Source organism: Hibiscus syriacus, unplaced genomic scaffold (genome assembly GCF_006381635.1).
Source record: "Hibiscus syriacus cultivar Baekdansim isolate YM2019G1 unplaced genomic scaffold, ASM638163v2 tig00110221_pilon, whole genome shotgun sequence".
Lineage (NCBI taxonomy): Eukaryota > Viridiplantae > Streptophyta > Magnoliopsida > Malvales > Malvaceae > Hibiscus > Hibiscus syriacus.
Window position 1 is genome coordinate 1,957,278 of NW_024062635.1, and position 17,451 is coordinate 1,974,728.

The 17,451-nt window shown below is 31.4% G+C and overlaps 1 protein-coding gene across 1 annotated transcript; it reads right to left on the reverse strand.

Moving 5' to 3' along the window:
* Nucleotides 1-250: 250 nt before the first annotated feature.
* Nucleotides 251-15,138, reverse strand: LOC120114313 (adenine phosphoribosyltransferase 4-like). The gene is made up of 7 exons (XM_039135269.1): nt 15,127-15,138; nt 3,651-3,741; nt 3,212-3,322; nt 1,201-1,293; nt 722-871; nt 438-496; nt 251-329 (listed from the first exon to the last, which is right to left on the reverse strand). The coding sequence occupies exons 2-7, from the start codon at nt 3,730-3,732 to the stop codon at nt 276-278; spliced, it is 549 nt and encodes a 182-aa protein (XP_038991200.1). The 5' UTR covers nt 3,733-3,741; nt 15,127-15,138; the 3' UTR covers nt 251-275.
* Nucleotides 15,139-17,451: the final 2,313 nt, after the last annotated feature.

Genomic DNA, 17,451 nt, shown 5'->3' on the forward strand with positions numbered 1-17,451 from the left:
GCAACCAACTTTGCATTATTATTTGCTGCTCAAGTTATCTCAAAGCGTTCATTAATTTGCCTGCAGCCTTGTTGAGGAATAATGCAAATCAACGAGTGCGATGTTCAACTCTTTCTCGACAGCAACAACAAATCTACAATCTTGAAACCCAAAAACATGGTCTTACCTTTCTCCCTCAAACTTCACTAATGAAAGTTCAGTTCTGATTTTCTACAATAGATTCCACAGCTATTATCCATGGAGCTCTAATGTACAAACCGTATCATCAGCCATGATCAATGGGACTCCACAAGTACGTATAACGCCTTCCCATTCAACCGTTCTCGACCCTACAACATACACCAAATTTATATGGTTAGTACGTAAGAATTAATAGGAAAGGCAAGGCTTCTCGTCTTCCATCAATTGTCGAGTGCATTCAGAAATAAAATACACACCTTCAGATCAGGTAATTCTATAACACATGTGCATTCAACTACATCGGCCCCGACTCGTTCTGAAGATACACATTCATAGTAAGATTTCAATAACCAAGAAAAGACATCTTTGACAAGATAATAACCAATGGCAAAGATATCATAGATAGTTTTATTTCCTAACAAAATCTAATTGCAACATGACTCAAACAAAATGTCAACTAATCTGCTAGTTTCATACGGACAAGGTACAGGTTTTAAATTGATAACAACTTCTTGTTTGTCTGAAGAGCTCATAAGCTTACCGAGTAATTTCATAGCAGCACAAAGAGTGCCTCCAGTTGCTATCAAGTCATCAACAACCAAGGCCCGGTCTCCAGGTTCAACAGCTCCGAGATGCATCTCAAGACAATCCCTTCCGTATTCCAGTTCATACTCTTCCGATATAACTTTACCTAACACCATTGCACATTTAAAAGAAGAAAAACAAACACAAACATACAAGTCAGCCTCAAGAATTGAATAGATCCGAAGGTAACAAACATGCACAAGTAATCACCCTGGCTATTAAGCAATTGCAACCATTAATCCTCTATGACAATGATTATATATATAAAGCGAATTGAGCTGCTGTATTAACAGGATTCTCTGCTATATCACAGATAGCAGGATAAATTCTAATAACACTAGCCTGCCATATATTTTATAAGGAAATTATAAAAGAATTTCGCCAACTTGTGCATAGCTGAGCACTAGGACAATGTTGCAGAATAACAAGTATTACCAGGCAACTTCTTCGGTTTTCTCAAGGGGACAAACTTCGCTCCGATTTCCAGCGCAATGGGAGGACCAAAGATAAAACCCCGAGCTTCTATACCTGTGATTCAAACTTTTTTATTATCATCCATAAAGCAAAGATACACAAATGGGAAAAAGACGAGTGAATGCAGAAATTTTCCAAATGACACAAAACAAATTGAAACACAAGCATTGCTCCAAATTCATCCACCATTCACACTCTGCTTCAATAAAAACTAGCTTCCCCTTGACCTCTAAGAAATCTAAAACATTAACCATACAATGACAAGCCATCCAGTACACTACTCGATGTTTGTCATCTACTATACCACAACTGATAGAAAGTAGTAGTGTCATTTCAGTCTAAGGCTAGCATGAATTTACTTCCACGTGACTTTATAACTCAGGTACATGTGATCTGGAACAAACTTATAACCAAAAGATGCAAAAATACAGTCAATGCCGCCACATGACAGACTTTGTTGTTGAGTTTCAGTTGATGTACAACCATAAAAATCTTATATGGGATCAGTAAAGAAAGCCGCTCTAACAGAATCTAGCACATGCAGAACCAATGTTTTGTCATGGACACAAGAACTGCAAGTTGATTAACAGTTTATTGCAGAATTAAATCAGATTTCAGTCAAATGAAAAACAGATTCTATTCCCATGGCAATCAGGTACGACAAACTCCACTGTTCGTTGATGATAATCAAAGCCCTAGGAGTTTAACCTAAACCAACTGGATAATGTTAACCAGAATTATGATAAGATGTCCATATCTCATAAGCGAGACACTGCAACTTCCCATAGAAGGCAGCATAAAAGTTCATAAAAACAACAAGACAACCTCAGTCTACATTAGCACACAAGGAGACAAACTCTAATGCACGTGAAATAAGAAAAAGCACATAAATAATAGATTCTTAAATAATTTTTTTCATTTAAAAATAAAAAATAATGACAACGCACCCCTATCAATGATAAGATCATTAAACCTTCTTAACTTCCTATTAGTTTGTCAAAGTGACAATGAATACTAAAAACAGACAGCAAATAATCATTTCATTCAGAAATGTAGATACTAATCAATCAACAAAAGTTGAGCTACAACTGCTAATGGTTTGACAAACCATCAATCTCCCCCGCATCTCATTCAGTAGCTCCAAAAGATTCGTCAGCTAATGGTTAATGAAAGGGAAACGGAAGAAACAAAAGTAGTTTTTGAGTAACTTCATATTAAACTCAAGAGGTATAGAAAACAACAAATGCATCATATAAAAATGGCATCAATCATTCAGCAGTATCAAAGCAGATAACTACATCAGGGTTCTATAATTAAGCTTCAAAATTAAGGGGTGTGGGTCGGAATTTACATCATCCAGTCCACCTCATGGAAGGTGGGGAAATCCATCAACCACCACCAACAAAGCCAAGTAGGATCCAAGCACATGGCCACAACAGGAATGTGTGTGGGAAAGAAAGAGATGGAGGGAGCAGTCAGTGGCTCACCCCACTAGCGAAAGGTGTTAGTCAAACGTGATATGAACAGGGATGGAAAAAGGGTGGCTGAGGACTGTTGCCCCTTAAAATTTCAAATTATCGATTATTTAAGATTGTTTTATTTACATTTTCTATTAATAATTTATTATTGCCCCCAAGAATTTTATAAATTCGTATCTACTAACATAAAATTCTATCTTGTTCCCAGAAATTCTATAAAATAGAAAAAACAGTCATTTCCATTCCAAAATCAGTTAAAGAGCATTCAAAAAGACAACCAGAAATTTAGGCAACTTGAAAGGGCATATCTTTTTTCACTCCTGTTTCAACAGGAGCTTACTTTCTCGTATAAGCATGGACCCTACCACATTGATGCAGATCAAAGAGCCATAAAAAATTCTTAAAAATATATGGACCTTTCACGGATAAAAAAGTATAATAATAACCCAAAAATGAATGGTTTTTTTCCTCCCTTATCTTCACTCTCGTTTTACCTGCAACGACTGAAATGTTCTTCCCTCTGTATCTTTCAACGAACAAATCAACAGTGTCTTTAAATGCTTTAGGATCCAGTAAAAGGGTAGTTATATCTTGAAACATAATGCCTGCCATTTCCACCATAAAAATACCGAATTCACAATCTTACATTAACAAACAAAAACCCGGAACTAATTTAGTTTAAAAATGACAAGTTCCCAACTTGAATTGGGTAGAAAAGCCGCAACAATTATCTATATAGCTTCAATCTTCATGGTAGTTTGCATGATTCCTAGGGCCCAAAATAATCTGATTTTTAAACCATAATCCATTGTTTAACATTTTCGTGACATTAATTGATAATAAACAAGAACAAAAACAGATTACATGATGGAATAAAGAGACGAAGAAACCATTTTCTTCAAGGCAACAAAAGGGAAGAAGAAATAGAGTAACCTGGTTTGGGGAAATTGGGGACAACACGAATCCTGGATTGGATGCCATGAATACGGGGATCTTTTTCTCTGTAAGCCGACATTGTCTATTTCTTTTACGTAATATATATGTATATATATTATCTGCTTCCCTGACTATTTAATCTTATTCCTCTCTGTCCCTTTAAACCGTGCAAGCAAAGTAGAAAGAAACAACCTTTCCTGTAGTCCCTCCCGACGCTCTTCCTTTGATACTTCTCACCTCCCAAACACAAAAACAAAAACAAAATCACACCCTTTAACTGAGGGTCGAAAAGATATATATATATATATATATATATATATATATATATATATATAATAGTGATTGTTTATAGTAAGAGATTTTGTTGGCTAGAGAGAGAGAGAGAGCTATCTGCGCAAAAATTATAGAGAGAGAGGGGGAAAATCATTCCTGTAATAGTGATTGTTTAGATTATATTTTTTGATTTAATATTTTTTTTTTGTAAGAATGCATGTTACTGTATCGTGTTTTATACAGATCTGGTGTCACGTGTGTAAGGCTCGTTCCCTACAACGCGTCTTGTTAAACGTGTAAAAAATATGGATGTTAATTTTATAAATATTTTAAATTAGTGTTTAATATGTAATTAATTTTTATTAAGATAATATTTGTATAAAAACGTCAACTTTATTTATTTATTTTTTTATGATATTATTTTTAACCAGAGTTAATAATCTTTATTTACTTTTAAAATTAATCGTTTAAAAATATTAAAATAAATTTTTAATTACAATTGAGATATCAAATGAATTATTATTTATTTTTTAAAAAATAAATAAATATACAATAAAAATAAATTAAAAATGAATAAAATTCAATAAAAATATAATGTAAAGTTAAAAAATATCACCTCTTTATTTAAAATATTCTTTCTAATATTAATTTTAAAAAATATTAAATAAATATTAAATTTTAATTTTATTAAAAATGAATAAATATTATTAACTTTTGTTAAAAAATAATAATTAATGAATAATAATTCATTTGATTCCTCAATTGTAATTAAAAGTTTATTTTAGTTAAGTTTATGATTGTTAAACAGTCGTAGGTGTGGAAAGCTACAGAAATCGAATGAAAATTTGGTCGTACAAAGTCAATAATTCAAAATTGTCTAAATGCTATCTAAATATCAACTCAATTATACCACGAATAAACATTCGATTAAAGAGTTGATCTTTTCTGCTCAATCTTCACAAAAACTGTTTTGTCTCATCATTTTCTCCCGCGTATGAGTTCTTTCATTTCTTAATTCTTTTATGTTGAATATAGTTGCCCACGTGCACACAGAAAAATCAAAAGTAAAGTGATTTTTATTGCAAAAGTCAATTGTAATTAAAAGTTTATTTTAATATTTTTTATATTTTTAAACAATTAATTTTAAAAGTCAATAAAATTTTTAAAAATATATGAAATTTATAATTTTTTAAAATTATAAATTATTTATTATCATCGTCATCATTTTGTAAAAGAAATACTAGTTATAAAATTTTCATAAAATTATTCATATTTTAAAATACTTTTAAATATTCTTTTGTAAATTATTTTATAACTCGACAAATTTTATTTTTGCATTAAATTACGCAATATGTATATTCTTTTGCATGAATGTTATAAAAAGAAAGGAGTTCATACGCATGAGAAAATGATGAGACAAAACAGTTTTTGTGAATATTGAGCAAAAAAAATTAACTCTTTGATCGGATGTTTATTCGTGGTACAATTGAGTTGATATTTAGACAGCAATTAGACAATTTTGAGTTATTGACTTTGTACGATCGAATTTTCATTCGATTCATGTATATTTCCACACCTACGACTGATTAACAATCATAAACTTGACTATAGGTCTTGAGAATAGAGTATTTTAAAATTAATTTATTAAAAATATAAATAATATTAAAATAAACTTTTAATTACAATTGAGGGATTAAATGAATTATTATTCATTAATTTTTATTTTTTAACAACAATTAATAATGTTTATTCATTTTTAATAAAATTAAAATTTAATATTTATTTAATATTTTTTAAAATTAATATTAGAAAAAATATTTTAAATAAAGTGGTGATATTTTTTAGCTTTACATTAAATTTTTATTGAATTTTATTCATTTTTAATTCATTTTTATTGCATTTTTATTTATTTTTTAAAAAAATAAATAATAACTCATTTGATCTCTTAATTGTAATTAAAAATTTATTTTAATATTTTCATATTTTTAAACAATTAATTTTAAAAGTAATAAACATTATTAATTGTGGTTAAAAATAATATCACAAAAAAATAAATAGTTAAAGTTGGTGTTTTTATACAAATATCATCTTAACATAAATTAATTAAATATTTGGCATCAGTTTAAAAATATTTACTAAATTAACACTTGAATTTTTTTACAAGTTTAACAAGGCGCGTTGCATGTGCGCGCTTTACGCGTAAAGCACGGTACAGGAGGCGCGTCTTTCTATAAAGGGAGTTAGATCGGAAAATATAGTCTGAACGGTGTCTGACAGAGAAATAAAAACGTATATGATGATTTATCGGGAAAATCGCTTGGGAAGGTAGTATGTCTAAAATAATGTTAAAAACAAACTGAAATAAGTTGGACAGAAATTAAAGAAAAATAGAGGTTAAAAATTATATGAATTTTCTAATTTAAATATTTTAAATTTTCTAATTTAAAATATGTTTAAAAAAATTTAATAGAAATATATATATATATAATATATTTATAATATATAATATATTTAAAAAATAATGATATAAATCTGAGATAATATATCGAAACACACTGACATCAGAATTACCCCATAATATATTATGACTAAAGGAGTGTTTATCGTTAATTGGAAAGCTTTAAAAGTATTTCTTAACATAGTTTTCGACCAAAAAAGTTTTTCCTTTTTCTTTTTTTACCTAATTTTTTCTTTTAATATTCTTATACCGTCTTCTTTTATTTCATTTATTTTTTGTTTAATCAGTGGTGACTTTAATCTTAATGTTAATTATCGACCGTCAGTGATTATTATTTTTTTTATTTTTTTCATATTATATATTTATTTTTTTCTTGAGTTTTTTCACTTTTAAATAAAAATCTTTGTTCTTGTGACATTTTTATTTACTCTTGTGATACGTTTTTTCTCTGTTTTGTGGCACGTTCTTAAGATTTTTTGTAAGTTTTTCGCATACTTCAGCAGTCGTGTTGGTGCTTCCACAAATATCCTCACAACATTTGTTTTCTGGTTGGCTTGTCGATAGTCAAAATTGTGTAGCGAAGTAGTCTGCCAAATTATTTGGGTCGCTCGCTACTCCTTTATTACACCGTAAAGCGTCTCGTTCGACAGAGAAATGAGTTTTATGAATGTTACTGAATTGTTTTAATGTTTGAAATGTTTCATTCTCTTCTTATCTTTGAATTTAATATTTTAATTTTATGTACGAATTTTTAATAACTATTGTCTCCAATTTTATCTTTAGATACATCATAATTTTGATTTTTTTTTCATTTTTATTAATAAAATTCAGTTGAGATTAATAAAAAAATATTTCTTAACATAAAAATAATATTAAACAAATATCTTTTATAATTGAAAAATAGAGTGAGAAAATATTTTTTGTCAAATCACCAAGATCGTTATTAGACATTTTAAAAATATTTGAGAGTATTGTATTTAGCATTATTAAATAGAAACCCTCATTTATTATTTTATTAAAAAATAACTCAAACATCATTAATTAGAAAGATATCCTTAAATTGTACCCATAAAATAATTTTGGATTATGTAAAAATGAGGTTAGATTTCGTGTTTTTATCAACTTTTCAGATAATTTTATTTATTTTTTGGATAAATAATATAATAAATGCAAAAAATTCGATTTTCATAAAACACGAGCTCTAACATCGCTTTTCATTTTACGTAGATAGTTTAAGAGATATTTTTCTAATTAATTTTGTTGGAAGGTTCTTTCCTGAAGTTTTTTTTTATTTAATAATCCCGTTGTATTTCCTCAACAATCGACGTTATTAGCATAATTTTTCAACCTTTCTAAAGCATGGAAATTTCCAATAGAAACGTATGTTGGTAAAATACTAAATTGTTCTAAAACAAAGACATTAAAAATATAAATGATTATTTTTTTAACAAATATTATCTTTTAATTATTTAAAATTATTAAAAAATATATCAATAATAATAATAAATTTCAGAGAAAATAAAATATTAATATGATTATTATATTATTACAAAATTATTATCTTAAAATAGTTTAAACCTTATTGATATAATCGTGAAATTAGTGTCCTAAGATTAACGTAATATTTTTAGATTTTTATAATTGAATAAAGATGATGAAACTCTATTAAAAAAATATCTTTTTTTAATAAGGGAATTAACGAGAACGAAAAGGAGAATAAAGGAGATAACTTTTTGGGTGTGTAATATATATCAACTGAAATTTCATGTTTATCGGGAGAAAAAGAGGATAAATTTAATATATAAGAGGAACACGAATATTAAAATACTTGAATAAATATCCTCAAATATTTAATTTAAATATAAAAACTTCAATAGGTAATCTAGAAGGAAATACTTGTAGGTTTAATAGTTCCTGAGGCCTTCATATATTTTTCAGAAAAGATAATGTCAAAATTACCTTTAAGATTGGGCCCTTTTTCTTTTTCTTTTTTAGTATTTTAACTCATGAACGTTTCATTTTTGTTAGAATGATCCCCTTTTTAGATGAAAATTGTTAATCGATCAACTATTAACGCTTATGTCGATATTCGTTTTCTCCCGGACCCGTCTTTATTTTATTATTATTAATAATATTATTATTATTTAATTATTATTATTATTAATGTATATGTTTATTATCTTTGCATGCCATTACAACAAATCTGAAACTGGGCCCCAAATTACAAATATGCTCAATCGAGCCCAAAAAATATTCAAGCCCAAAATCAAGGCCCAACAAGCCCAACCAGGCCCAATTTACACCCACGGCAGAACCCGATTACAATGACAACCCGACCCGACCAGGTTAGGATTTCACCCACTGCCATGCCCACATGAAACCACTACAACATGCCACCAGCTACTTCTGCCACCATCCAGGACCTCTGAAGCACGCAACAATCAACAGTCAATCAATTTCTATTTTGATGTAATAGGATGTAAACAACATATTATATGAGGAGGATTTTTTTGGTTTGGAGTAGAGGGGGTCCTGGGAACCAAACATTTTGAGACGGTATCGGTTTTGAAAAATGACAGAGGGTCTCGGTTTTGAAAAAAAGCAGGGGTTCTTAGTTTCTAGGATTAATGTAAGCGATAGGGGTTTCGACTCTTGTAAAAGAAGGGAACTCCACCATCTTTTCTTTGGAGTAAAGCAATAAAAGAAAATTTTTAGAGTAATGGTTTTTCGTTCGAAATATATTTTTTAGCCACGCAAAGGTAATCGAAAAAGGAAAAAAAGAAAAAAGAAGAAGAAAGGAAGTGAGTTTATATACCTTCGGCTAAGGTTCATCGCCGGAGTTAGGAGACTCCGATCGAGGATCCGAACGGTGAAGACGTGGAGGAGCGGATGGTGAGCAACATACTCTAAAATGGTAACAATCCAACGGCGGACGACAACAGATCGAAGAGAGGAAAACCAAACAGTTTAGGCTAGATTCGTGGATATCGGAGTCGATTCTCGCGAAACCGACCCTAGATCGGAGACGAGGAGGCCAAGGTGAAAGTCATGGTGGCCAACGGCCACCGGCAGTGGCGGCGGAGACGGCGGCCAACGAAGGTATGTCACCGGCAATCGACCGGATTTCTAGAGAGAGGGGTCTCCCCTCTTTAAAAATATTTAAAAAATGAAAATTGAATTAAAAAAAGAAAAGTTGATATTTATAGAAAACATTAGGGGAAATTACACTTAGGTCCCCTTAAGTTTGGCGTGCTTTTGTAAAATGGTTACCTATAGGGATTGTTTTTGTAATTTACCCATTTATGATTCATGTTATATATTTTTGGTTTAATTGTTGTTTAGTCCCTTTATGTTTAGGCATGTTTTTCATTTTGGTCATGCATAATGACTGTTTAATTTTTTTAAATATTTAGGGACTGATTTAGTGATTTTACCTTTTTATTTCTCAGCACTAACTTTTTTATTTATTTTCTTCTAGGTCCCTCTATTTCATTTGTGTTTTCCATTTCGGTCACTAGTCCTCTATTTAGTTTATTTCTTTAATTTTGTGCTATAATTTTTATTTGTTTTAATTTAGTCATTTTATTATTATTTTAGGTTATTCAAATTTATTCACTGATTTTTATTTTTACTCATTTTAGCCACTGTTTGTATTCTGATTATTATTTAATTATAATTTAGATACAATATTTTCAATTTATGCATTTTAGTCACTGATGGTTTATGATTTGGATAATGTATTTATTTTTATTTCATTTTAGTCCCATTTCACTTGTAGTCTTATTTTTTAGAAATATTTTAATTTGAGTGCCTTACTTTAGTAATTTCCATTTTGGTCTTGAATGATTAAAGATGGTGTATTTACGATTGTAGTGCTTGGATTGTGAAATATTTTCAATGGTTGCCTTTATTTCTTGATGGTTTTATTATTTAATCCCTAAAGTCACCAGCTTTATTATTTTGATCCATCATTTACATTTTTGTTAATTTGTTGCTAATTGTAATATTTTCAAATGTTATTTTACTCGAGGAATTTATAGAAACTCGCCTTAACTAACAAGGAATGTGTTTCCAAGAATTGTTCGAACAAAATAATATATTTTATTTTCAAATGAATTTTTGTTTTAATATATTTAATGTATGTATTTTATCTAAAAACCTGGGCAATATTATTTTATATGGGGAATTCGTGGAAATGCCCCTTAACTGACAAGGAAGACATTTTTTCGAGAATTGTTCGCAAAAAATAATACGCCTGATATTTTTCTAAAAAATGATCATAATTTAAATGTTAATCAAATTTGCCAATTTCAATATTTAGATGATGTATAATCGCTTAGATACCGATTTCGAGCGTTATGGGAATGCTAATCCTTCCCTACACGTAATCGACTCCCGAACCCTTTTCAAAATGAAATTCTGGTTAAACGCATATCATTTTTTATCTTTTAAAATTATTTTTCTTAAAATTATTTTAAAAGGTATTTTTAGGTATTCGACCTACCTAACCCAAAGGTCGATAACGACTCCAAATTTTTTTATTTATGTATTTACTTAAAAAAACCAATTGTTTCCAAAATTAAGTTGGATCGATCCTCGCCATAGCCCTAAAAAGCTTAAGGATCGTTCCGACAGCTTGGCGACTCCACTGAGGACATTAGGGAGTCATGTCGTAATCAATTATACATCCTCTTTTTAGTTGAAAATTGTAAATTTGAATGATATTTAAATTTTGATCCACATGTTTTGTTTGCATTGTGTCATACATCTTTTATTTATTTATTAGTGGTACTAATGTGTGATTTCCATTGTTTCAAATTTCTGACATATTTTTAAGTTTGCTTGTTTTTTGATCGAGGAAAAGGATTGTGAATTTCCCTCCACTCGCGCTATAACCATTCGGGTATTAAGAGTCTTCTAACTATGCTCTATCCCGTTGGGTAGGGGTGAACGCTATGCTTACGTGAGAAAAATTATTTTTCTCCGCAGGGGCTTTAGCAACTAACCTCTTGGGTACATATGCCTTGTGTTTACGAGCGAAACATTGAGTTTCCTCGCATGGACATAGGGAAGTGCATCCTCTCGAATTGAAGTTGATCCGTTTAAGCCTATAATGGGTGAGGATTGAGGGCTTGGCAGGCCCAATGGGGCACCAACAAAGGACAATTGGATGACCCTTTTAGTATTACCAGAACTTAATTTGTTTTGTACCGAAATTAGGTCTATGGTTCTTCAAAAGTCACAAAGGGAAAACTCACTCTAACCTTTTCCTCAAATTTATTTATTTATTTTGCAAAAAAAATGAGAAATAGAAGAGTATGCGGTTAGGTTCATTTTTTTAAAAGAAATGTGCGAATTAGATGGCATGAGGTTAGGATTTATATGTTAAATAAATCATGGGGTAGAAAACATGTCTCAATAGAACTACTATAAAAGCATGTTAGGGTAGATACCATGTTGGGTAGGATCTTTTCCTTTCGCAAATATTTATTCTGCTTTTTGGTTAAGTGGTACTAAAAATTTCTTTTGTTTTATTTGATTTTTATTTGTCCTATGTTTTCATTTGCATTTTCACATCATAACCAAATATTGTGTTAATTCGCAAATGGTGAACCAAATTAGAAGGTTTTCAAATCGACATAAGAGTTCCATAACTAGATAGTCAAATCCATAAGAGTGATGACTTACAAACAAAGTTAATAGATGAGAGAAAAGCTCAAAGATAGATCAAAGACTCTCATTAAACAAAGATCGAGAGGGTATCAAATAGTCAAATTCTAGTTGAGTTAAGAATGAAAAGACCCTTCATGAGATATCAAGGTCGCTTTCCTCGCGATTAATCCCATAGAAATAGAGGTTTAGAGATCCAACTATCGCAATAAATGAAGAAAATGAAGTTTGTTTGTCTAGTATAAGGAAATCTTATGGTCTGATGAAGATTGTTCTATGGTGGTCACTTTTGGAGTTAACACCTTGTGCATTTGCATTTGCATTCTTGTTTTACATTAGCTTATTGATATATTTATTTTGTTATTATTGTTTTTATAATAATTCTTGTCACTTTGTTATCTTATTTGTACTAACTTATTTTTTGTGTTACTTTTCTTTCTGCTTGCATCGCATGATCTTAAAATTTTTTCAAAGGTGTTGATTTGTGAGTGGTCATCAGAGTAAAAAGTTTTCATGATAGACAAAGGTTTTCATGATAAAGTAAACTATAACACAGCTAATGAATGACATCTTGAGGAAACTCCGAGGATAATGGAGAGCTATACGTATGAGGATCGTGTGTCTGACGTAGAACAAGAGGAGATAAGAGAGATGAGAGAGCAAATGTCCAAGATGATGGATAGAATAACTACTTTGGCCAAAGGAAAAGAGACTATTGCAAAAGAAAATAAAGAGCTCGATGAAAATAATCATGCGATGTCAAATGCACAAGGGACTACATTAGAGCAAGTTAATCCTAGTCTGTCTGAGAAATCACGAACAATCACTAACAAGTTGTCTGGAGACCCCAAGAAAATGGTGGCAACTGTAGAAGTTCATAAAGATGAAAAGAAGCATTGTAATCAGAACTCGTGGTCATTTGAGAGTCTGCTCCCAATGTCAAGAGAAGTAAACCTGAAGACTTAAGGAGGTTAAAGACATGTCATTGAGAATTTCACTGCCTTCAAACATCGAATCCAACACCTTTTAGATCATGGAGTTCGATATGAAAGGTCGACCTAGTTTGGTAACTGATTTTCCTGTTAGGTTAGAGCCAAAAGTGTTCAAAGGTAAGGATACCAATAGGGGCATCCATAAGGAAGAAAGATTGCTAAGGTATGAAGCTCAAGTGTGTCCCTTGAGGAGTAAACAATAGGTATCACTGAACGGAAAACGATGTTGAACAATGGAGAAAGAATAGAAAGATGCATGAAAGTCGAGCCAAGAAGTCCTCTCATGATTTACAGATTGTGAAAAGAAGACGTAATACAACCATAGATGACTTGGAAATATGCCAAGTCGAAAATCATATGTTGAATGTGTTCATAGCCAATATGAAAGCTTTATACTAGCGTCACCAGAGTGAGAATAATACCGAGCTAAAAGCCACTAGATCTAAGAATAAGACATTGATGAGGATTATAGATGCTTCATAAGAACAAAGACTTTCTTATGAGGAAAAATGAACAACTTTGTTTACTGCTCCGAGAATTGTCACATAAGATAGAAGAAAATGACAACATAAAAGAAGCAGATACAAGCAAGCAATGTGGCTCACAAGTTAGTTGATTTAGCTGGCTTTGCAAGAGAATTGAAGTAGATGGATAACTCAACACCCGAGCATGAGTGGAAGTTAATTTGGCTTTTGAGAGAGATAGAGAAGTTAAGAGTTAAAGTTATCCCTTATATGTAAAGTTTATTTAATGTACCGAAGCCTTTGTGTTCAATGAAAGTTGTTTTAAGATGGTCACTCTAGAATGACACCTTTTGCATACATGCATTTGCATCGCACATTTTGCATTCTTATTTCTGTATTTTCACATTCGTATGTGCATTTTACCTCCTTACATTCACGTCTATACATCATACATTACATAATCTACATTGAATATTAACATGCATTAATCAGAGATCCTGGTGGTAACTCGAGGAGAATCTTGTGATAGAAATATTGAAAGTAAATTGGGGCCATCACATTCGTGCCTAGAGAAGATTGGAGAGCCAAAGATATGAAGCTTGGGGCATACCATTAAGAACTGTGAGATACCAAAGAGCAAGTTATATAATAATCTGATCGATTCAAAGGCATGGTTCTTTTAATGAGTAAATGGGGCATTAGATTGTAATAACCCTGAAGATCCAGTCAACAACCCATATATCTTATGAGTAAAGGGGCATCTTAATTAGGAATGGATCATTTCATTCATCATGGAGCTTTATTCCATTTGCAGCATCTTGTTTGAATTTGTTTTTGTTCTTTCTTAGTTTTTTAAGGATGTTTAACTAAATTTGTGATACTTTAAAGATGATGAGCATTAAATCAAATTTGTAATCCTTGACCTTACCCCAGAAGACAAACTCGAACACCATACCATTCTCTTGTAGAGACCAATATAACCTTATCATCTCATGAGAAAATGAACAAGAGGCTTGTTATTCAGATAAGCATAGGAGCGGACAACATGGGGCATCTCTTGTGTATGACATTGCAAAATTGACTAAACTACATTTCTGTTAAAGATGTTCAGTGATGATCCCAATCTTCACAAATGAAATTGTGGAGTAAATGGATTTAATATAGTCAATTGTTTGGGAATTGAACTCTAAATATGGGATTGTCTGACCATCAAAGACACATAGACTATAATAGATTCTTTTTGATGAGATTAAGAAATTCTAATCTGAATAGTCAAAAGGTTAATAGATTTATTATTATAATAGATTATACAATAAAGCTGAGTTATTCCACTAAAGCAATTGGTTATAGAGGAAACTTAAAAGCCCAAACTTTATGAATATATTACATTCAAACCATGAAATTGCTCGCGTACTTGGCAGTTCGGTGTTTGCTCCACTGCAATTGTCAAGTTGAAGACTTTATGATGAGATGAACCCTTCAGCTAGCTCGATAAAGGAAAGTACAATAAAGTTGAATTCAACTAGCTAAATAATGGAAAATTAAATCAAATTTATCTAATAACGAGTTTCAGTAAAATAGACTAAGGGAGTTGAGGAACACTTGTTATAGTCGACCTCACACAAGCACTCAGGATTTTATATTTAGAATGATGTCTCTGCACTACCTCTGCTAAGGAAGTCTGCGAAGCTTGAACAAATGGAAGATTTCATAGAACTGAAATAGAAGTGTTCTAGAAAATCTAGTAATTGAATATACTAGTTGCGTCATTTTGTCCACGTTCGAATAAAATACCAAGCCAAGAAAGAGGGGCATGTTATAATGTTCACAAGGACCGAGAAAAAAATGGCATCTTCGATGATTAAAACCTTGGAAAAGAGGAAGCCAACCTGAAGCTAACCCATCAATTTTGACATTTGTCGAAGAGCTATAACTTTGAAAGCATTAAAAAAGTTGTTGATTCTTTTGATATTTTGTGAACTCATATTCATTATTTACTTCAATTGTGAGCATGAATTAAGGAGTAATACTTTACAAATTCTTTCATTCTTTAATTTTTTAAAATAAAAGAAGAGAGAAAAATATTTTCAAACATGACAATCTCAAATGCAAAAGGTCCTTGAAGTAGTTCTTGAAGTAGGTGAGGCCCATTCTACCTCTATTGGAAAAATAGAATAAATGATGCTAGAATAAAATAGTCTGAGAGATCATAAGGACTGAAGGATAGAACTCGTAGCACTTCCTTTTGACGTTGTCGGTAACCTGTCGAGAAGCAGATGATCGCCTTATTTGAAGGGTTACATATACTAGTGCATAGTAAAAATGCAAGAATGTGACTAGTCAATGATGAATTTTGGCTCCCAAATAGGGAGAAGCCATAAATACCCACCTTGGGGCATTACCAAAACCAGACTTCGCGGGGATCATAAGATCCAAATCAAACAAAAGTTGAGAATGAGCCTTACAACTTGGAATGTTAGGGTATTTTTTAAAGCCCATATCATTAAGAAATAATAGATATTGGGGCAATTTTGAAGGCATATCAGCAATAAATGATAAATGTTGGGGCATTGTTTGAAGGCACATATCATCTAGGAATACAAAATCATTTAGTTGAACAAACATGTATTTTTCAATGGGACAGAAAGGTGTGAAGAGTAAAAATGGTGAAACAAGGACAATGAAGTTTACTATATATGATCATTTTGTCCACCATCACAACATACAGTTGCATTATTTAGGTGATTTCCCATGCATGAATGTTGTCAAGCCAAAGCCTCCCACTGAGTTTTGTTCTTTGGTGTCTTTGTAACGCTATACAAAAGCTATGAACACCATGCAAAGAGCTTTCCTGTTTGAAAAATCTAGGCAGAAGCTACAAGAAATTATGAATGAGTTGATGAATGTTTTATGAACCAGTGATTATGGAGCTGAACCAATGTTACGATCATGTGGTGTTTCTATTAACCAAGATGAAGGTTGTCTTTTACAACCCCTGAGGTTAAAAGAGAGGAATGGTGGAGATTTTTTTTCACGGAAAGGGCGATAGAATTTTAACAGCAAGAAACTAGTAGACCCAACTAAGGTTGAACAATGGGTTAATGTTAAACGTCTCGACATGATGTAGTATAAATAGCTTTGTTTGAGATCCGATTAGATGTAGAGACATAAATAAAAATAGGATAGACCCTCCATTTGATGTGTTTTAAGAGTCAAATTAGAACATACGCTGCTCTCCCGTTGATCTTTGTCGAGTTTGACATAGTCACATACACAGTGTGCAAAGATGGTAAATCCGCTTTCCAAAGATAAAAGCTATATTGGATTTCTACACAAGTTCAAGCAAAGAAAGGCAATCTTATCAGAGACAAAAATTTGTTGGGGGTAAGAAGAAGTTGACACAACTCAAGAATTGTAAGAGTGCACGGTGATGCAAACAAAAGAGAATATGACTTAATCAGGAAGAGAATGGATATCGCTCTTGTAGCATTCTCTACCACAGATCAAGAAAACATGCATTCATACATAATACATGAATTTGTGTCATTGCATCATACATCATTTCATACACACATGATAAATATTGATCTTCCACATAATAATGTCTATAAAATCTGTTTTGAGAAATTTTTGTCTCTCTTAAGTTGGTTTCCCTAGAAATTTTAATTGTGGCCTTCTTAGAGCATGTCTCTTAGAAAACTCAATCTTGTCATACTAAAAGTCTTTTTCCCTTGAAGCTTCAACTTGACTCCCTCGTGAAGAGGAGTCAATCTTCCAATGTCATTATTGACTTCCTCACGAAGAGAAGTCGATCTTTGTTATTCTTGACTTCCTCATGAAGAGAAGTCAATATCTCAGTATTGTCATTCTTGATTTTATCGTGAAGAGGACTCAATATTTCAGTGTTATCCTTCTTAACTTTCTCGTGAAGAGAAATCAAT